General features: G+C 44.7%; 1 protein-coding gene across 3 annotated transcripts; it reads left to right on the forward strand.

The window, feature by feature from the left end:
• Positions 1-1493: 1493 nt before the first annotated feature.
• pip5k1ab (phosphatidylinositol-4-phosphate 5-kinase, type I, alpha, b) lies at positions 1494-21437 on the forward strand. Of its 3 annotated transcripts, none has more exons than XM_054741411.2 (17): positions 1532-1607; positions 8345-8423; positions 11105-11139; positions 11243-11335; positions 12886-13016; positions 13096-13213; positions 13501-13653; positions 15375-15674; positions 16920-17155; positions 17256-17339; positions 17418-17466; positions 17547-17631; positions 17735-17905; positions 17992-18121; positions 18190-18252; positions 21086-21179; positions 21253-21437. In XM_054741411.2, exons 3-16 carry the CDS (start codon positions 11125-11127, stop codon positions 21174-21176), a joined length of 1719 nt encoding a protein of 572 aa, XP_054597386.1. In that variant the 5' UTR covers positions 1532-1607; positions 8345-8423; positions 11105-11124; the 3' UTR covers positions 21177-21179; positions 21253-21437. The 3 variants fall into 3 exon arrangements, with proteins under 3 accessions (XP_015806121.1, XP_054597386.1, XP_070407315.1); XM_070551214.1 differs by lacking the exon at positions 8345-8423 and adding an exon at positions 6396-6434 and having other exon boundaries at positions 1547-1607; XM_015950635.3 differs by lacking the exon at positions 8345-8423 and having other exon boundaries at positions 1494-1607.
• The last annotated feature ends 1120 nt before the right edge of the window (positions 21438-22557 follow it).

The raw sequence follows: 22557 nt of genomic DNA on the forward strand, positions 1-22557 counted from the left end.
CTGCTTATGGTCAAATAAAAAATCTGTCCATCCTTCAGGGGGAATAAAAATGGCTAGAAGAAGAGTTACAAACAAAAAACTGCGTTCAAAACGCCCACCGCTGCATCCCTGGATTGAGGCTGCTTACCTGTGAACACTGAACTGAACTGAGTTTTGTTACGTCTGATATGCAGTCACGGTACAAGAAATGTTTTGCTGTTGCTCGTGTGTTACCAGTGGATTTACGTTCCTACCCTCACCTATGGTCACGAGTGTTGGGTAGTGACCGAAAGAATGAGATCACAGATACAAGCGGCCAAAATGATTTTCTCTGCAGGGTGGCTGGGCTCGGTCATCCGGGAGGGGCTCAGAGTAGACCTGCTGCTCCTCCACATTGAGCCAGTTGAGGTGCCTCGAGCATCTGGTTAGAATGCCTCCTTGATACCTCCCTGGGGAGGGTTTCCGGGCACGTCCAACCGGGAGGAGACCTAAAGCAAGACCCAGGACAAGCTGGAGAGACTATGTCTCTCAGTTGGCCAGGAAACGTCTTGGGATTCTCCCAGAGGAGCTGGTCCAAGTCATCTGGAAGTCTGGAGCTCCCTGCTTAGACTGCTGCCTCCCCGACCCAACCCCATAAGCGGCAGAAAATGATGGATGGATGTTGCTCATAATATAAAATCTTCACTACTATTCTGAACTCACTTTAGCTTTTATGTGCCTTGATGTATAGTTTTAACATACTAATTTATTTTTTCAACACAAAGAAGCGGTTACTGCAACAAATAACATTCCATCAACCTTTTTAACCACTTGTTCCTTCTCAGGGTTGCAGGAAGTTCGGGCCTGCAGCCATCACTGGGCGGTTTCATCACAGAGCCACATAGACATTCAACCTTTCACACACACCTAGAATTAATTAGGAGATGATGATTAACCCAACATATGTGTTTATGATCTAAGGGAGGAAACTAGAGCATCCAGAGGGCATGCAACCCAGGACCTTTGTGCTGCAATGAAAGAGTGTAGCCTGTGCCGTAAATTAAATACAAAATGTGTTTCATTTTTAAATAATGTAATACTAGAGTAACTGGTAAAATAAAAGAAGAAAACTTTGAAAACGTATCTTCTCCATCAATGCAAACTCTGCTTTCCTTCTTTCCTTGTGCTTTCCAGTGTTGTGTTGGCGCCCCCTTCTGGATCAAAACAGTTATATCCTTTAAAAAAATGAAACGAATGGATAGGATTTCAAAAGTGCATTCATAATTTATAAGGACGGCGCGATATATTTTTACGTAATATTATTTAAAAATATCTCAATCCACTGAAAAAATAAATAATCAAAGCAGCCAAGTTCCTTTCTTTTCAGTGAGTGAAATTGGCCTATTTCCAAATAAATAAAACATATGAATTTATTTTTTTGAGTGATGCATGTAGATTTATAGCTTATTTAATTACGAATACAACTCTGAAATCTATTTTTGTCCTTAAACACCTTCAACAAAAGAAGCAGAGGCCGTTCTCCGTCCGTCCGCTGGGGGCGCTGCTGCGCAGCTGGAACGTCACAATTCAACCGTCGGCACAAATGGCGACTGCTGGAACCGCAGACTCGGGATCAACAGTCCCGACAGGTACCGTGCCAACACACCTTCCTCATTCTTTCTTTCAAAAAGAAAACGCGAAAAGGCAAGCAGGACCTAATCTAACAATAAAACCGGATTTATGTTTCGTCTGTTGTGTTCAAGTCCTGGTTAGCCGGTAGCCGCTTAGCTTCGAGGATTTCAGCCTAACAAACGAACCGAGCGATAGCTTGTTTTACTGCCTGGATTATGAACCTTAGCCGTGGTTTTGTTGGAAATTGAGATCATGTGGTTACAAAAGCACCCCAGCTCATATAGTCATCTTTCTGTTTTGAGCACATGCTTAAAAATAATATCTGAAGTCAACGTTAGCTAGATTTTATTATAACGCCGGTATGTTACTGTTATGTCGAAGGTGCGGTGAGCTGCTGCGCACTGGAGAAGAAATAAAGAATTATAGCTTGGTGAATTTTTCAACTGAACAAGAATTCGATGCCAGTTTCTCTGTAACCCCCTCGCCTTCCTCGTCTGTTTCACTCCTCTTCCTCACTTAATTTTATGGTAATTACTGCATTTGTCATCTCCCGCCTCTGAAAGACATCATTGTAGTTGATGATGTGGTGCATCATCTAAAAGAGGTCGATGTCATTCATTTTTGACATTCCTTTACCCTAAATAATAATACTAATAAAAACTTTATTTAGAAAGTGCTTTCAAACAAAGTGTTGAACAGTAGTTTTTGTTCAGCCACAGTAGGCAGGGCAGGTTGTGCTCATTTTCATACAGGTTGATGCCTTCAGGTTTTTTTTGTTTGTTTACAACAGAATTTTCCCAATAAAAATAGCCAATCAGACTCGGACTGTCTCACATAAAGCTAGAAAGGCAAATTTGGAAAACAAATTAGCTAGAAAGGCAAATTTGGAAAACAAATTAGCTTAAAACATTTTTCCGTGCCTCTTAACAACGTTCTAACATAGCTATAAATATGTTGTGGAGATGAACAGAAATAATTAATAAAATGGTGCTCTTGCATTTGTCTAAAAACCCCCACCAAGAACACGTTTCAGACCAAAAGCAACCATTGGACCATCTGGTTGTCGGTCTCTCCAACCCGCTGGGTCCTCCACTCATCACACACTCACGTGTTCAGCACCAGAACACCACCGGTGTGAGAGGTTCTCCACTCAATAACCCCAGAGGTGGAGAAACAGGTGGCTGCTACCACTTCAGCTTTAGGACAAACTACCAGAGTCCCAAAAAGAAAAACACCATCTGAAGTCACCGACAACAAAAAATGTTTTTAACCTAGAAAATGGATACTGGTGTTTAGCTTTATCGTGTTTCATCCGGCATCACAGGTTTCCAGTTCCAGCAGAAGTATCTCGAACCTTATTTATACTGCTCCGTCTGCGTCAGGATGGAGACACGCAACGCCATTATTCGCAAAAACGGAAGGAGTTGACCCCACTTTTCTAAATATCTGTCCAACGAGACAGAGGATGCAAGTTTGTAATTGGTCAGGATGCCGCTTTTGTCAACAGCACCGCCATTATGCACTCAAATAAAGAGAGCTGAAGACATCTAGTGGCAGACAGAGCACTTTGAAGAATACCTCGCGGAAACTCTAGAAATAGGAATTTTTTATTCATCTGTGACTGGAGGAGTAAGAATATGCAGTAATCATTTAACTTGTGGACGGAAATCACGGGAAACGTGGGTTTAGAGGTGGCGAGCGCATGAAGAGGTGGACTAGAAAGGGGGACAAATTTGTCCGTGTTAAAAAGTCTCTTAAATAGAAAAAACACAATATAAACAAGAATTGTTAATCTCAACCCAACTCAGGTTGTCCTGGCGGGGAATTGCTTTGCAACACTCCCTAGGAGAGGAAAAAGTCGGAAAGCAAAACGTCTCCGAGCGTGCGCGTCTCTCCCTCGTGGAGCTGATGGAGAGTTATAAATCCGGTTTTAGGGAAGAAACCCAGGAGGGGTGAGTGTTCTGTGACCGTGTTTGCGTTAAAAACCTAGCTTGTTCTAGATTCGCTATAACAGCTTTAAGACGCTCAAGTGTCAAAACATTGTCAATGTTCCCATCTTTACTGGCTCTCTTGGTCAGACACAATAAATTCTCCTCACTGGCAGAAAATGAGCTAAAAATATGTTCTTGCCCCACATTATCTCATAGCTGCAGGCTACTTGTGATCAAGGCTGGCAGGGACTAGAGTGTACGGCAGGAACAGACGATTTGTTCTTGCCAGGACTGCTGCTGATTAGGGATGGGAGATAAACTCCTTTTTTAGATGAACCAAGATGCGAACATGAACGATTATCAATCGATTTAAAAGAAGTAAAAAATCGATTTTATTAATGACGAGGCACTAAAAGCGGAACTCAGCTAAAAGGAAGTCTGATGCTTCCATGGAAAGGTTACGATATGCACAGGACAACATGGCTGACTGAGGAATGTCGGCCAGCACCGCCAACATTAAAAGCAAGCGTAGGGAATTACATGATGTACTGATGGCGGCAGACTCTGGCCAATATACTGTACTGGTTTTATTGGATTTGTCTTCAGCTTTTGACACGGTTGACCATAAAATTCTGTTACATCGACTTCACAATGACTTAAAATTTTCTGGTACGGTTCTGAAGTGGTTTTCTTCCTATTTAAATAACAGAACATTCTCTTTATTCCATGCTGTCGTTCGTTAAAAGAACGACAGCATGGAATTAGAACCACGACACAGCATGAACACACCTAAGATTCTCTTTATGTGTAAACAAGATTAGGTCTGAAGTCATATCTTTGCTTCACGGTGTTCCCCAGGGCTCGGTCCTTGGCCCAATTTTGTTTCTTTTATATATTTGCCCTCTTGGGGAGATTATTAAAAGCTTTACTAATGTGTCCTACCATTTATATGCGGATGACATTCAACTGTACTGCTCTTTCAAGGACACAGAGTTTAACAAGTTAGCTGACCTACTTGATTGCATTGAGCGTATCAAGGACTGGCTAGCCACCAGTAACTGTCTTCAGTTGAGCTCAAGCAAGACTGAAACACTGATCATTGCTCCTGAACAGAAAGTGCTTTTAATCAAACAACACCTCGGTTCCCTGAGCTCCTCAGACCAGACCAGTCTCAGAAACCTTGGTGTTCTTTCTGACCAGTCCATGTCTTTGAGCTGCCACTCGAAACATTTAGTAAAGAACTGCTTTTATCATTTGCGAAACATTTCCTAATTGAGAGCTTTTACTTCAAAATCGGACTTGGAGATGATTATCCATGCTTTTATTTCCTTTCGTTTAGATTATTGTAATTCTATCTTTACTTGTTTTAACAAATCAGATGTCAGTCGTCTCCAGTTGGTCCAGAACGCTGCAGCAAGGCTTTTAACAGGAACCAATAGAAGGGCTCACATAACACCGGTTTTATCTTCTTTACATTGGCTACCGGTCAAGTTTAGAATTGATTTTAAAATTTTTGTTTTGACTTTTAGAGCTCTTAATGGACAAGCTCCAATATTTATCAGACCTTTTAATCCCTCACTCTTCTGGCCGCACTCTATGGTCCTCGGGTCAGAACCGACTGCAGGTCCCTAAGACCAGATTTAAAACTAGAGGGGACCTGTCCTTTCAAGCTGTAGCTCCCAGACTTTGGAGCGCCCTGCCCTTGTTTCTTTGTGTGGCCGACTCTGTTGATTCTTTCAAAAAGCAGCTGAAGACATGTTTATTTAGACAGGCTTTTATGTAAGTTGACCTTGTGCTCCTGTCTTGTTTTGCCTTTTCATGTATGTTGTGAAGCACTTTGTGATTTTATCTGTGGAAAGTGCTATATAAATAACTTTTACTTACTTACTTACTTTGGTTTTTATGAGTTTGAGGGGGAAAGGGCCCTAGACAAAAGCCATATGGTGTGCAAGTTGTGTAAAACAAAACTGAAATATTTTGGAAACACAACAAACATGAGAAACCACGTTGGTCGTTTTCACCCGGAGGAGGAGAAAAACCGCCGGTAGCTGCGGCTGCCGCCACCAACCAGAAAACTATCGAGCAGGCGTTGTTAAAATTTCCACCAAAGTCGGAAAAGGCGAACAGAATTACAAAGCCCATAGCAAGTTTTATTGCAAAAGATTTGCATACGTACGCCATTTTTTCCCGGTTTTATGCATTTATTTATACATTTAATTGAAGTTCTTGTCAAGGGTATTTATACTCAAAGTTTTGTTGTCTAATCGTATTTATTTTTGTAAAAAGAACAGTTATTCATGTTCAAATCAACTGGACATCCAGCACTATTTTGTTTGGAAGCTGTTAACGACAGCACTTCTTTTCTTTAAAAGATTGCACTGATACTTCTGGTGATAAAATATATTGGAAGTAAATCAATGTTTCATCATTACAAATATTTTTCTTAAGTACCACGTAATCACTTGGCAGCCAGGTGAGGCAGGAGAAAGATGCATCAATAATCGGAGCTCCCTGAATCGTAATTGAATCGTGATATTCCTGAAGATTCCCACCCCTACTGCTGATGAGCTGCGGTCATTAAGTGGTTAGGTGGGACTACTCCATGTCCTAAATCTTACACACAGTGTGTGTTTTAACAAGTTTAACAATCAGCTTTGAGGAAATATCAAAGTGACAAAACTAGAGTTGGCATTTCAGTTGTTTTTCACTGACCTAATTGTTGCACTCATTCACTGATCAGGTGTGCACAACCTACCGTGAAACTTCTATAATTTCACTGTTTAGTCGTCTGAATGTTTGCAGCGCTTGTTAAAAGATGATCAAACATCAATCAGCGTTGTTCAGACAGGCTGCTGACTTTGTCCTGCTCCACAGACATTAGGACTCAGTTCTGGAGGAGAGCATTGCAGCGAGGTACCTGCATGGGTGTGTGTGTGTGTGTGTGTTTCTGCGTGCCAGAGCAGGAACTGCATGAGTAGTGGTTGTTTTACATAATGCGAGGGAATGTGGGCAGACGACTGCTCGTCGTTTCCTGCTGGATTGTGTGTCCCTCCTAACTGAGGAGAGATGCATGGAATTAAATGATCTTGCTTAATTATTAGGCCCGAGCAGCGAAGGCCTATTGTATCTGCTCTGTTTATTTTTTTTCTTCTGCGTCTTGGAATGGCTTTTTGGGGCTCTTAGCTTAGCATATCCAAAAACTCACCAAATTCTGGCCCAATATAGAAAGTGCGTGAAATTTACGATTTTCAAAGGCGATGTGAAGGTTGCTAAAAAAGTGGCTCGAGAGCGCCCCCAGGAAAATTAAAAATTCCCCTCCGCTTTAACCTTTTTTTATAGTAGAGTGATGATATTTGGTACACTTGTAGAACTCAACAATACGCACAGAAAAGTCTCTTGCACCCATGGTCAACATCAAACAGGAAGTCGGCCATTTTGGACAAAAGTAGCGATTTTGACCCCGTTTTGGTCATTTGTAGGGTCTATATTTGGTTGAACAGTTTGGTCGTTTTTTGCACGATTGTCTCAAAAATAGTGTGCGATCGAACAGAAGGGATGGATGATTGAAATGAGAAAATAAAATTGACTTTTTTGTAAATACTGAGGGGTCGGGGCCAGGCCTCAAAATTCAAGCACTCGCCAAAAAAATTCAAATGGCTTTGATTTCACAAATGAAAGAACTACAGTTAAAAAAGTTCTATGGACATTCGTCTCTATTGAAAGTTAATTAAGGTAGCGCGACTCGGGTTGCGAATGACCACAGACATCAATTCTAATAATTGTGTGTACTGAAACTAATTTCCCTCTGGGATTAATAAAGCATCTTTGATTGTGAATTTGAAAATGATGACCGGCTTGATTTACAACAACAAAAAAACATAAATCTTTCCATCCACAGGTTGGGAATAATAAAACTAATTCTGCCTGTGGGGAATTAAAACAAAAGTACTAATAAGTAGGGATGTCCCACTGGGCAAAGATTACTGGTTTCTGGACCAAAATAAGGATCTCCAAAGGTCCAAACTCTAAACTGGGTGGTTAAACCAAACTCAAGGTGATATTTTAAACTAAACCGAAAACCCACAACACTCTAAATGTAATAACAGGGAGATCTACGCCACAAAAAAGATGAACTCTAAACCAAAACGTAACCGCTTATCCAAATGCCAGAAGCTGTTAGCGAAAACGCTAACAGTAGCTTTATCAACGTTAAGTTCAAGTTACCAAGTTTAAATAAACCAAAAATACCCAGCAGCAAACAGACCAGCACGGAGGAGAGACTGCTACCACCAAAACAGCTCTCCTAATGTCTGAAAGAAGCTCCCTTATGAAGGGAGAAACGCTCCCGGTGATGTTCTACATCTGCGGTAGAGACGAAGCAGCGCATCTGACCCCGGAAGTTGTTGTCCGTTGCCGGGAGACGAAGGCGGGCAAAACAGGAAAGGAATCTAGTAGCGGACGGACGTTGTTCCGGGTCTTCGGTATTTGGCGGAGATGTTAGTGAAGGCGGAGAAGAGGGCAAACTAGAGGAAAAACATGCAGATTCCTCCTCTATTTACAAACTCCTGGGGATGCAACAAGTGGGCGTGGTGCGTCGACTACCGGATCTGACGTCGACGAATTTTTAGAATCGAGCCGTCAACGTCATCGAGGCTTTGCTACAGCCCTACCCGCCGAGCATTTTTATGTGGCCCACGAGATAAACATCAAAAATATATTAAAACTGACCCGCTGGCCGTTTTTACTGCAAAGACTACAACTCCCATGATGCTTTGTGGCGTAAACGCGGAGCTGAAGCGCCCCCTCCTTTGTGTTTTTTCCAGAGTCTGCTGCCGGTGTCGGTACAGGATCTGCTCGGGTGCAAGATTGACTCGGGGTCCTTCGACTGCCGATGACGTCAAAGTACGGCAAATCCACTCGGACAAATTACACTGCACATCTTTATACTGTTGGAAAGAATTTAGCAGTTTCGTTATTAAAATAATGTTTCTTACGACGTAAGTTTGTGTTTATAATGGTATTTGTAAAATAAAACACTATATTTTATTCATAATGTTGAACTCCTCTTTGAGCACATCCCTTGAAGGATCATAGGTATTAGCAACACCTGTGAAATTGTATTTGCAGGAAAGAAGTGTGTCCCGTTTATTGAAGTATTTTGTGTTTAGAGTTTTTAACGTCTTGTCCATGCGTAGTTCAGTTACGCTCATAGCTGCTAGCCAAAATTCTGGAGTTAAAAGTTTTCTGGCTTTACTAAAATACCTGTCTGTACTTATTTGATTGATGGTAGTTTTACTTTCTATTAGACTCCAGATGTAATCATTTGGCACGTTTCTAAATCATAATTTGTAAGAATGTAATTGGTGATATTAGCATTAGCATTCCTATGGGTTTTTCCATGTATATTAGCATTGTGCTAACCACGTGCTGCCAAATTGCAGCCTTTGCAATTAGAAAATCTCCTTTTGTCGCATCGCAATTTAATTGCACATGCAGTTAATCGTTCAGCCCTAATATACATGCAGCTCTATGCTAAAAGTGTTTTTTCAAAGAGGTAATGATGGATTTCTTTGTAAAAGTTGTCCATCTTTCCAACAGAAAGATTTGCCCGGACCAACGTAACGTGATTACGTAATTCCGTAAGGTTCCTGTTCAGCCAATCAACTACTTTGACGTCATTGGCAGTCGACGGAACCCGAGCCGATCTTGCACCCGAGCAGATCCTGTACTAACACCGGTGTCTGCAGGTCCGCTGTCTCGGACAAACTAAACACTCCTCTCACTCAGTGCCAAGTTTACTCAGCTACTTGCCGACGTTGAAGCCCAGAAACAGAGATTTTAACCGCTCAGTAATGTGTTCACAACTGAAAGAGAAAGTTTTCCAACTAACTTCCAGACAGAGCTGATATAACTCCAGCGAGCAGCGACACGCTCAAACCAGCACGACTCTGTGGCTGCTGTAGTTGTTATTTTTCCTCCCCGACACACAACATCGTGGTCAAGTTGCTCAGACATGTTCATCAGCACAAACCTATGTGAGCACCTGTTGTCATCTAATGTTGTCATTATTATGATGAAGATGAACAAAACAACAGGAGTCTCCTCCTCAGCTCAGATCAACCCCATGATGCAGGTATCTGGCTGGAACAGGTGAGCATCACAGTAAACCAGTGGAGCAAACTGAGCTTTAAATATGTTGGTTTTATGCTCTTTTTCTGCTCAAAACATGAAAGTTAACAGGTGATATATTGAATTTTCATTCAAGATAAATGATATTTTTATGTTGTTGTTGGCCCGTGAGAAAAGATTTAACCTACAGTAAACAGGAAGTGGAAAGGCTGCAGATAGATGAATAGAATAGAAAATCCCTTTATTGTTCCTCAGTGGGGAAAGCTAGACGTCACAGCAGCGATGACACGTATTACAGGAGAACAAAAGGAGAATAAAAATAAGAAAAATGAATAAACAAGAAAACATAAATCCTGAATAGATTTGAAAAATGCTGATTAAACCACAAGTAATGAATACCTCTGATGCCTTTTATTTAAAACTGACTTGCTCGTGTGTAATTTGGTTATTCCACATTCAGTGTTAATGAAATAAGTTTGTTTCCAAATTTAAAGGTTCAAAATTGCATATATGTTTATAAAGAAAATGTGCTAATTTGCCGTCACTTTTTCAAAAAATATGAAGTTCGGCCCTCGACTTCGTCCCAGATTTTCATTTCAGCCCCGTGTGAGTTTGAGTTTGACACCCCCTGCTTTAAACAATATTCCGTAACAAACACTTTAAATGGGCTCCACTACAGAGGAGTGCCGGACGATTCTGATATGTATTTAAAAAATGATAAAAATCGGCCCGACATACCGGGACTATCCATAATCCGAAGGGTTTTCTCTCATCCTGAATCAATTTCCAAGTTTTACAACAGATCATGCAAATGTGTTTTAGAAACGTTATCGATGCCATCGGTTTTTGGTTAGTTGTTGGTTCTGTTAGGTGAAAACTCTCCAAACAGTCGTCTCTTTACACCTCTATTAGAAATTCTTCATAGCTTGTCCATAGGAATGCTTCTCTAAATTTCTTAAATATCTCTTCAGCATTCCGGCTTGGTGACTTCTCTGAAGGACCTAACTGTAGAAAACATTCGTGGCTGTTCTGGGGTTGGAGAACATTCAGAATCGAGCTGAACTGGAACCGTTTTCTCTGTGAGGACTTAGCCACGCTGACACACATCCTCGGAGGGTTGATGAATATGGAGCAGCCGGCTCGGGGGAAAAGCGGCTCCAGTTCAGGCTGCTGGTGTATCGAACGCAGCAGTCGGTGACTGCGGCCACATGTAGGTCGGGCCTCATCGGTGCCCTAACAGTCGTCAGCCACTGCTGAAAATAACCCAGCTAATTATCTAACACGTATTTTTAGCAGACCAACGCCTCCAAAATCATCTTAACCAGCGTTACTCTTATTGTTCTGGTTACAGCATGGTTTGTAAAACGAAGCACGTGATTTCTCGAGCTTTTCTCCCAAGAAAAGTCCTCCTTTATGTTACGCATCACAGAGTAATCCTTCCTTTTTGCATTCAGGGACCAGCAGCATTCGGAGAATGGCCCCTGCAGAGGTAAGATGCTAGGTTTTGGTGGTAAACAGTTAGCTGTTTGGTTTCTGTCTTTACACCCACAAACACACCCGTCTGATCGTGTGTTTGTTGTCCCGTTCCTCAGATGCCTGGATCCTCGAGCACAACCCAGAGTATGAAGAAGACGATTGGGCACCGGGGCGTTGAGACTACAACAGGGGAGACCACGTACAAAAAGGTGAGTGCTGTTTAGATACCTGCAGCACTGAACAACAAGACGACACAGGTGTTTATTCTTCTACAGCCGTTTGAAGCGTTGCTGCCTTTCACAGACACTTTTTCTGCACGTGCTGCAAACAGGATAGCCGTCTTCTATCAACTGTCCCTCGGCATTCTTCAGATATCCAAAAAATGCCCGTACTTCCCACTTTGTCTTCTTTGAGGGATAATAAATGTCCTGAGCGCTGCCGTCTCCTCCTTTGGCCATTATTTCAGCTTTAGCTTCAAGAAAGTTTTGGTTGTAAACAACAAAGTGCGCATGTGCCGCCGGCAACTTCAGCAGATGATACGGTGGCTGGTAAGGGTCACCGCGCCTACACCGCAGCCACGGTAATCCACCGAGATATATATTGTTTTTAAACAAGACGGTTATTATTATTTTCAACTTTTTTACCGGGGTTTACCGCTACACCGGTTACCGTGACAACCCTACTTGAGTACTGAGTATCATCTGATCTGATCTGATATATTTTTTAAATGATGACATCAAACAGACAAAAAATAAGAGGTTATGGGCAAATATTGGTATTTTGATGACTAAAAGGGAAAAATGTAAACAAATAAACAACATAATTACAAAATAACACATTTTAGGCTAAATTTAGACACAAACTGAGGACAATATTTTCCTGATATACAGGGTTTATGTAGTTGTCTGAAAATGTAACACGTTTAGAAAAATACCGCGATAATACCGAAAACCGTGATAATTTTGGTCACGATAACCGTGAGGTTACATTTTCACACCGTGACGACCCTAGACCCAAGTCAGTTTGGTTAAGCGACATTTGTTTCAGTTCTAATTGGTGTAAATGTGTCTGTCCTAAATCGTCTGCAGAAAGTCCAGAACGCTGCAGCCAGATTTCTTTCCAATGCAAATAAACGCTGCCACATCACTCCCATTCTGGCGGATCTACACTGGATTCCTGTGCAATTTCGAATTCAACACAAAGTTCTAACTTTTACCTACAAAGCCCTGAATGGTCTAGCCCCCTTATACCTGTCAGAGCTGCTCACCCCCTACATCCACCCCCCACCCCCCGGTCACTAAAGTCTGCTGATCATCTACTGCTCAAAGTCCCTAAAATGAAGTATAAAGCTCGTGGGGAGCGTGCGTTGGCCTTTGCTGCTCCCAGACTCTGGAACGCACTCCCTCTGGTGGTACGCCAGGCTTCCTCACTGGCACAGTTTAAATCCAGCCTGAAGACACATTTCTTTAATTTAGCTTTTGGTCAGTGATCGGTCTTTTATGCTGTGACTCTCTTCTGTTTTACTGACTTCTGTTTTTATTGGCTGTTTGAAACGTTTGTATTGAGTTTAGGTGTTTCTATTTTATGACCGTTTCTATCTGTGTTTTAATGTGTATGTATGTGAGTTTGAATGGCTGTTTAGGTTTAACTCTGTGCAGTGCTTTGGTCAACTGACATGCTGTTTTTAAATGCGCTATATAAATAAAATTGGATTGGATTTGTTCCTGTCTTAACTTTATTTCTCCTCTGAGCGCCTTAGACCACGTCATCTGCCCTGAAAGGTGCCATCCAGCTGGGCATCGCTCACACGGTGGGCAGCTTGAGCCAAAAGGCAGAGAGAGATGTTCTCATGCAGGACTTCGTGGTGGTTGAAAGCATCTTCTTCCCAAGGTCGGTAGCATAAGCTACAATAATCGAGAAAACTGAATTAGAGCATTTAAGCCTAATGGACATCTCGTTATTTTTCCAGTGAAGGCAGCAACCTGACCCCTGCTCATCACTACAGTGACTTTCGCTTTAAGACCTACGCTCCCATTGCTTTCCGTTACTTCAGAGAAATGTTTGGCATCCGTCCAGACGACTACCTGGTCAGAGTTCCTGCCAGCTCTTTGTGTTTGTGTTTATTTATTCATTCTGAGCGTTCGTCACACAGAGGGTGGAACAAGAACTCTGGCTTTTCTTGTTTTCGTTTCCCGGCAGGATTTTTTTTGGCCTCCGTGGTCTTAAGTACAAAGTGTCCATTTATTTTTCTCTTGCATTTTAAAGTGTGCATTAGAGAAGCTTCCACCTAACGAGGAGGGTGATCTCAGATATGTTTTAAAGCAACCTTTAGGGTGCATAAACAGAAAACCCACGACTGCTCTCTCTGTTGTAGTACTCTTTGTGTAACGAGCCTCTGATCGAGCTGTCCAACCCCGGAGCCAGCGGGTCCATCTTTTATGTCTCCAGCGACGACGAGTTTATCATCAAGACCGTCCAGCACAAAGAGGCCGAGTTTCTCCAGAAACTCCTGCCGGGCTACTTCATGGTGAGCCAGTTTAGGACAGCGGTGAGAGAAGCTGGTGGTGGGGAGTTCTCCAGTGGTGCGAAAGAAAACACGTCTGTCGTTCTAGGTTTTATTACCGTGTGACTTTTCACGTTAACTTTGAAAAGTATGTAACACTTTACAATAAAAGGTACGCAAAATTGTGCTTCGTAACTAGTTAACGACTTACGGGGTCATGAGTAACGAAGCAAGGAAGAATAGGTAGTTTTAGAGTGTTTTTACATGTTGATTTCAAAGTTTATAAATGTAAAAGTGAATTTTTGTGTACTTTTCTGATTATTTAAAAAAGTACCCTAAACATTTGAGCCGGGTACCACTGTAACCTGCAGGATTTTGGTCACACATCTCTGGAATATTACCACACACACGATGAAAGACAATGAGCTCAATGTCTTTATGGTAACTGGCCGTGTAACAACACATAAGTAATGGTTAAGTACCTAGTAGGTACAGATTAGTTCCTGAGTAGGTACTTGGGAGGGGGCTTCACTTTCCATCATCTCGAGATGGACGGATGCTGACGATGGACGACAAAGTCGTCGTCGTCGTCTTCCTCCGCTTATCCGGGTCCGGGTCGCGGGGGCAGCATCCCAACTAGGGAGCTCCAGACCGTCCTCTCCCCGGCCATCTCCACCAGCTCCTCCGGCAGGACCCCAAGGCCTTCCCGGACCAGATTGGAGATGGAACCTCTCCAACGTGTCCTGGGTCGACCCGGGGGTCTCCTGCCGGCAGGACATGCCTGAAACACCTCCCCAGGGAGGCGTCCAGGAGGCATCCTGACCAGATGCCCAAACCACCTCAACTGGCTCCTTTCGATCCGGAGGAGCAGCGGTTCTACTCCGAGTCCCTCCCGAATGTCCGAGCTCCTCACCCTATCTCTAAGGCTGAGCCCGGCCACCCTACGGAGGAAACTCATTTCGGCCGCTTGTATCCGCGATCTCGTTCTTTCGGTCATTACCCAAAGCTCATGACCATAGGTGAGGATTGGGACGTAGATCGACCGGTAAATCGAGAGCCTGGCTTTCTGGCTCAGCTCCCTCTTCACCACGACAGATCGGCTCAGCGTCCGCATCACTGCAGACGCCGAACCCATCCGCCTGTCGATCTCCCGATCCCTCCTACCCTCACTCGTGAACAAGACCCCGAGATACTTAAACTCCTCCACTTGAGGTAGGACCTCTCCCCCGACCCGGAGGTGGCAAGCCACCCTTTTCCGGTCGAGAACCATAGTCTCAGATTTGGAGGTGCTGATCCTCATCCCAGCCGCTTCACACTCGGCCGCGAACCTACACAGCAAGAGCTGAAGGTCAGAGCTGGATGGAGCTAGGAGGACCACATCATCCGTGGACGACAAAGTGACAGACGAGTGAAATCAAGATGAAACAGGGATGTTAAATCACTGTGATGTTGCTAATCATCTGCATCCTTCATGAAGTTTACAAAAGAGAGTCCACAGGCACCTCATTCATCTGGGATTTGTTCCTTATGGCTTTCATAGATAACTACCTATTAGACCCTGAATAAGACTGCTGGGTGGTCACCAGTAACTACTGGTTAACTACCTATGCTTCCCCCTAAGTCCTTCTCTAGTAACGAAGCACCATGTTGCGTACCTTATTGTAAAGTGTTACCCATGAAATGTGATTTCTAATGTTAGTCACAAACAAACATTCTAACTGTTTGTTTGTTTGTGTCCCTTTCAGAATATAAACCAAAACAAACGCACCCTGCTACCCAAGTTCTACGGCCTGTATTGTGTTCAGGCGGGGGGGAAGAACATCCGTATCGTGGTTATGAATAATCTTCTCCCTCGGATCGTCCCCATGCACCTGAAATACGACTTGAAGGGCTCCACCTATAAGAGACGAGCTTCTCTGAAGGAAAGAGAAAAGGCTGTTCCTACTTACAAAGACCTGGACTTCATCCAGGACTTGCCCGAGGGCCTTCTGCTGGAGGCGGACAACTTCAACGCCCTGTGCAAGACCATTCAGAGGGACTGCTTGGTGAGATGCTTGTCTGTGTTTTTATAGACTGATGGACAGAGTTGGACATCGTTTGATTTTGAACGATTCCGATTCCTCGTTTCGATTCCGGTTCCTATCGATTCCCGATCCCGATTCTTTGAAGACATGACATGTTTTACATGAGCCAGCTAACCACAGGTCCTCCTTGATGAAATCATCTTAACTTCTACATGAATTTTAACTCTATGAACAACAACATCACCTTCATTTAGACAAAAACGTGTTTTGGAGAAAAAAGAAAAAGACTTGCAGCACAGCCCGTGTGTTTGTTTCTGACCACGACCAAAGTGTGGAAGCAGCCTCTGGGATGAGAGGCTAAATGTCTCCAACACATCCAGCTGTGTTCAGCTGAAACTCTCAGGATGATCACGTCCAGGATGACGGAGAACTACACCTCCATGCTGCAGCAGCATTCAGTCACAACAGAAATGTAGCTGCTGTCAGTAACAATCTAACAGATTTTAAACATTAAAACTCAACAGAAATAGTTCAGAAAGGAAATTAAAATGTTATTTATTATTATTATTATTATTTATTGTGGCAGAAGCTGGTGTGGTCCACCACAGAGAAGCTGCTCTAGCATGATGACTTTAATTATTCTACAGGTTATTGTTCAGCCTTCTGACGCTCACACACACACACACACACACTCACACACACACACACGAGTGTTGGTGAGCGGCAGCGTCTGACCGCTGACGCTCCGTGTGTGTTTTTATTTCTGCAGTGAGACAAACTCACCTCACACGTCCAGAGTTTGTTCTTTAAAGCTTCTATTAAACCCACCGTGTTGACGTATTTAACACGTTTCCTCTACGCTGCAGGAGTTAACGTTTACGTTACGGAGTAAAAGTTCGGCAGACGCGTTTGTTTATATCTGGGCGGGGGAGGGGGGACTCGTGCTGCACACAGACAGCTGGTGTGATCAGCTCTGAAAAGCGTTGATCACAATTTGCAGATCACATTTGTTTGTTTTTTCACGGAGATCGGCCGCGGATTCCTCTTCCGTCGGCATTCTAGGAATCGAAATAAAAAACTTTGAACGATTCTGGGAAAAATGAACAGTTGGAACCGGTTCCAATCGATGCCCAACCCTACTGATGGCTCTTGTGTGTTAAAGCTCACGTGGGTTCCCCAGCAGCACATTTACATCCGCCTGCACTCTCTGCTGTTATTTAGCTTCTCCAGCTCACTGAAAGTAAAAATATGGATGTTTTTATTTAGCTCTTACAGAGTTTCAAGATCATGGACTACAGTCTGCTAATGGGCATCCACAACATAGACCAGGCGAGTCGGGAGCGTGAGCGCGGTGGGGCCGCTGCAGGAGACCGAGTGGTGTTGGAGGGTCCAGTGACTCCAGACCAGCGTCGGCCTCAAGCCCAGAAGAGCCTGTACTGCACAGCCATGGAGTCCATCCAGGGGGAGGCTCGGGGGAAGGGAGCTTTAGACTCAGAGGACCAGTGAGTCTGACCTCCAGCAGATCTCCGTTGGTAGTCCGATCTGCAGCGATGACATCACAGATAAATGATGTAACACGATTCTCTGCCTTTGAATTTCCAGTGTGGGGGGGATCCCAGCTCGCAATGCAAAAGGGGAGCGGTTGCTCATTTATATCGGCATCATAGATATTCTCCAGTCCTACAGGTGCGTTAGCGTTCAAACGACTCTTGCTGCACACGAGCTAGGAGTCAGCGTGGCTACAGCTTCTGTTTTACTCTTCAGGTTTATTAAGAAGCTGGAACACTCTTGGAAAGCCTTGGTCCATGACGGGGTAAGCTCGTGTCTTCTAAAGTCACATGGTGGTTAGATGTGTGCAGCCTGGCTGGTCTTTGAGCCTCTGTGCCTCTTCAGGACACCGTCTCGGTCCACAGACCTGGCTTCTACGCAGAACGCTTCCAGCAGTTCATGTGCAACACGGTGTTCAAGAAAATCCCACGTGAGTCTGCAGACACGCACACCTTCTGTAAAAACGTCGTTTTTTTTATATCTTGGATTTCCAGTAACCACTTGATGTGAATTGTGTTTTAATTCATTCCTAGTCAAGCCATCCCCTTCCAAGAAGAGTCGCAGCGGAGGTCAAGGGGGGCTCAGAAGGGCCGCTACTCTGGGGGCTCCCACCCCGCTCTCCCACACAACAGGACAGTCAGCCGGGGACTCCAGACTCGTCTATCTCAGTCATTTTAGAAGCACCGAGTCAGAGGCCGACAGCGGTGAGGATCCATCTGTTTCTGGTTATTGATCGTGGTAAAGTCCGGATTCAGCCGGTTCCTGATGCGGTTTGCTGTATTTTCCTCAGGAATCCAGTCAGGCAAACCAGATTTGGTTCCTAGGACCCCCCCGCTGGTAGATAACCCCAACGATGAGGGCAACCTGTCCACCTCATCACTAGGCAGCACAGGAGTTTCCTCCGCCTCGCCTCCGCTACGGTAAATTCACTACTCTAGTCACGTTTTTATCCATCTTCTTCCGGCCTCACCCAGAGTTCCCTCTGCAGGTCTGTTGGAGTGGAAGTGCACAAACCGGCAAACACGGAGCACGAGCAGGGAATCTCCCGCAGGTACCGCACATGTTCCAGAGCTGTAGGAAGGAAACGCTGATCATGGTCTCATGGGAAAGCTGGATTTTTATTCAGATTTCAGATTCAGACTTCAGATTTATTGGCCAAGTAAAATTCCATTTACAAGGAATTTAGCTTCGGTATTCCAGTTGGAAAAAGCTTTTATTGTGCCTTATTACTCATGTTTGAATTCACCGGAGAGGAAAAGTCCTTCTGTTTGAGTTTTTAGCTGGGAAATCGTCTCACACTGGCCAGTTTTCCAAATCAGCTTTAAACACATCAAATTTAGAGTAAGTTTTGTATCAAAGATGGAGCACAACTAAAGGTCCAACCCCCTTTCTTCAGACTCCTCCCCTAAAACACACCTCCAGAATACAGGAGAGTGCTGGATGCTGCACCTTTTCTCCTAACGTAACACGCCTACGTAACGCCGTCATGCCACAGAGCCTCCGGGCGTCTGATGGACTCCTCAGAGCCCGGTGATGCTCAGGACTTCTCTGGACTCCGTTCCCACTGAAAGCTAAAGCTAGAGAAGCTACTGAGGCCTATAGCTCCAGTGGGGTGGGCGGGCTTGTTGCACTGGAAATCTCCTTCACTGCATCCACTGAGGCTACATATACAGACAGAAATTTAGCATGCTAGCTAATATAGCTAGCCTGGCTCTGGCCTTGCTTCCTGTTGAGCTGCTCCAAGCTGAGAACATGGAATCTGTGCACATAGTGGGGTATGAGCAAGAGAGAAAAGCTCTTTTTATAAGACACACCACGCCGGCATGGTGTTGCGCGAATTTTGTGGCATTCGTTCCGCCTCGCTTGGTAGTAATATTGCGGTAATGGTCTGTCGTATGCGCCCTGGCGCAGCAGAGGCAGATGTCATGATGATGTGGGGAGTTATTGCTGAGCTCCAGCTGGCAAATTTATTGAAAATGAAAGTAAACACGGGCAATAAGTTTTGCTTTTTGAACAAAATCAGCTGAGATGGCAAACTGGAGCACCGCAGCGCTCCACGAGCCTCTCTGCTAGAGCTGAAGCTCAGATCACCAGAGACTGATGGGGACAGACGTCTTTAGGAGCTGATTGTTAAAAAAACTTAACGATCACGGCTTCAATCGCAATAAAAAGCAAGTTATGTCCAAGATAAACGGAGGTCTGTGGCAGCGCAGAGACCGCCCCCATACCCCCTTTATGCCGCCATCACCTGATCTTTTATAAAATTGCCACGATTGCGCCACATTACCGCCACGGTCTGATCTTATAAACGACCTTTATCCTCCCCAGGGAGCCGCGGCAAATCCCGTTTTGCAAACGCTCTGGTCCTGTAAAAACAGAGAGAGAGAGAGAGAGAGAGAGAGAGAGAGAGAGAGAGAGAGAGAGAGAGAGAGAGAGAGAGAGAGAGAGAGAGAGAGAGAGAGAGAGAGAGAGAGAGAGAGAGAGAGGAGAGAGAGAGAGAGAGAGAGAGAGAGAGAGAGAGAGAGAGAGAGAGAGAGAGAGAGAGAGAGAGAGAGAGAGAGAGAGAGAGAGAGAGAGAGAGAGAGAGAGAGAGAGAGGAGAGAGAGAGAGAGAGAGAGAGAGGAGAGAGAGAGAGAGAGAGAGAGAGAGAGAGAGAGAGAGAGAGAGGAGAGAGAGAGAGAGAGAGAGAGAGAGAGAGAGAGAGAGAGAGAGAGAGAGAGAGAGAGAGAGAGAGAGAGAGAGAGAGAGAGAGAGAGAGAGAGAGAGAGAGAGAGAGAGAGAGAGAGAGAGAGAGAGAGAGAGAGAGAGAGAGAGAGAGAGAGAGAGAGAGAGAGAGAGAGAGAGAGAGAGAGAGAGAGAGAGAGAGAGAGAGAGAGAAGAGAGAGAGAGAGAGAGAGAGAGAGAGAGAGAGAGAGAGAGAGAGAGGGAGAGAGAGGGAGAGAGGGAGAGAGGGAGGAGTGTGTTAGTGGAGCAGTTTGATGATTGGGTTATAATCCTGTCATTAAGGACGGGACGTTCACACTGATTAGATAATAATAATAATAATAATAATAATAATGATACATAGAACTTATATGGCGCTTTTTAGGACACTCAAAGACGTTTTCACACACACTGCCAGCGATGGTGAGCTACTATGTAGCCACAGCCGCCCTGGGGCGGTCTGGCAGAGGCGAGGCTGCCTTTTGGCGCCGTCGGCCCCTCCGACCACCACCAACACAGGCAAGTTGGGTGAAGTGTCTTGCCCAAGGACACAACAGCAGAATACCCCTGCTGGGAGCTGGAATCGAACCCATGAAGCAACCCACTCTACCTCCTGAGCTACTGCTGCTGATGAGTTTTTTCCAGTATGATGCATCTCAGAGGCGATTAAAATGATCCGTTTTGACAAAAACGTTCATTTATTTGTTGTTGTTGGTTTGTTCAGAGCATTTTCAGCAATATGGCAATAAAAGCTCCAGTAAAACACAGTTTACACCTCCTTTAAGATCAAAGCAGAAGATCACAAGAACAAAAATCAAATTATTAACAAATACCATAAAAATGTTAGGAAAGGGAAAACGGATAAGAAAGAGGCAGTCAGTGGATCTGGGAAAAGACAAACAGCATGAGGAGGAGGTAGTGATGAAGGGTCAACCAAAGGACACAACCAAGCCTCAACAGGTGAGTCTTCAGCGGCTCTCCGGCTCGGGGGGAGAGGTCCAGAGTCTGGAGGCCACAGCAGCAGATGATCTGTCTCTGGTCTGGTGCTCCACTTTGGTCGCTGGACCTCAGGAACGTCAGCCCAGCTTCCTGCTGGTTTCTGCAGACACGTTCTCTCCGGCTCACTCTAGATGTTTCTCTTGAGGGTGTAGAAGTCATTAACTACCTTTTCTTCGTACCAGTTTTGGAGACGAAGCTGATAATTCAGGAAACGTGTCTGGAAACGAAGACGTCATTTCCCTAACCGACATCATCCCAGAGACTAATCTCTAATCTGTAAGTCTGAGTCAGTGTTTATAGTCAGGACTGGTGAACAGACGTGTCACTGATGGTGATCTACGTTTCACAGCGGAGAAAGAACTCCCCGCTGGAGGAGAGGAGACGAGGCCCCTCTGGACGTGACGAAGCGGACGGCATGAGTGAAAGTCATCTGTCCGAGGCAAAGCTCTTCATCGCACCCGTGTTGTCTTCTCATCACTGCAGCGTAAACTTGCGACAGCGAGAAGAAAAGAGAGGATGTGGTTGGCTTCAGGCGTTCCACGGCCGTCACCGTGTCCTAATGTTTGCCCACAACCGTCCCAGTGAGACTTCCGACCCCGAAGGGGAGCTCCGTTTTAGCTGCTGCAGCGCCACGCTCACCGAACACCGACTTCCTCTCGTGTCTGTCTGCTGGGAGGACATATTGGGCTGTCTGTTGTTAAAAACGAACGAAGCCCAGTCGTAGGGACAGTCCTGTCCATGAACAGACGTGGTCTGTGTCCACAGAAGTCAATCATCACCTGCTGCTGTCGACTTTGCAATCAAATATGCATTTTTCTCTTGTCATTGTAAATATACAGTATGTGTTTGAGTTCGGGTCGGTGGACAGAACAGAACCTGGTGGATTACTTTAGGTTTAAGTTATTCTTGTAGAAGTGGTGCTACGTAGAGCTCGCCGCTTGTTTTTCTGAATGTATTTAATGTCTTCTTATATAAAATGTGTCTTATTCAAGCGGCAGACCACGTTCAAACACCCCTGCGACCGACCCCCGCCTGCGATGTGGCCACGTGTGCTGAAGGAGGAAGGAGTTCCGGGAAGTTCATCGGGTTACGGTCCGTCGTGTGTGTGTGTGCCTTTAGTCGTACTTGCTGCGTATACCTGACACTTGTGAAGGTTTGTGCTCTAGCTGCACGCTGACACCTGCCTTATCACTACAGCTGAAGTCATAAAACAGCCGCTTTGTTTCCCATTTCAATGCAAACGCTTGATACGCCACTTCTGCACGTTTTTACCCTCCTGGCATCATAGTTCAGACGTCTGATTCCGTACTGCTGGATGCAGAAACGGCCTCTACCAACATGGAGTCCTGGACCAAGATTACTAACCCCGTGTTTGACTTGACCAACCCCAACCCTACTTACCCCAACCCTACTTCAGTATTCATGCCCATAAAGATCAACGTGGGGCAACGAAGCTACGGTGGTAGCTTAAAAACAACATTCTCTTCCTGGTAACTGCAGCAAAACTGGACATCATCTCATTTTTTACCATTACTCCTGATGTTGAGCACATGTGGTCGATGCAGCAGCGTGTGTGTGTGTGTGTGTGGGGGGGGGGGGGGGTGTTAGATGCACAGAGGAGAGGATTTGGGATTGTTTGCAACTCTAAACAAGT

The sequence above is a fragment of the Nothobranchius furzeri genome, chromosome 5 (genome assembly GCF_043380555.1).
Source record: "Nothobranchius furzeri strain GRZ-AD chromosome 5, NfurGRZ-RIMD1, whole genome shotgun sequence".
NCBI classification, from domain to species: domain Eukaryota; kingdom Metazoa; phylum Chordata; class Actinopteri; order Cyprinodontiformes; family Nothobranchiidae; genus Nothobranchius; species Nothobranchius furzeri.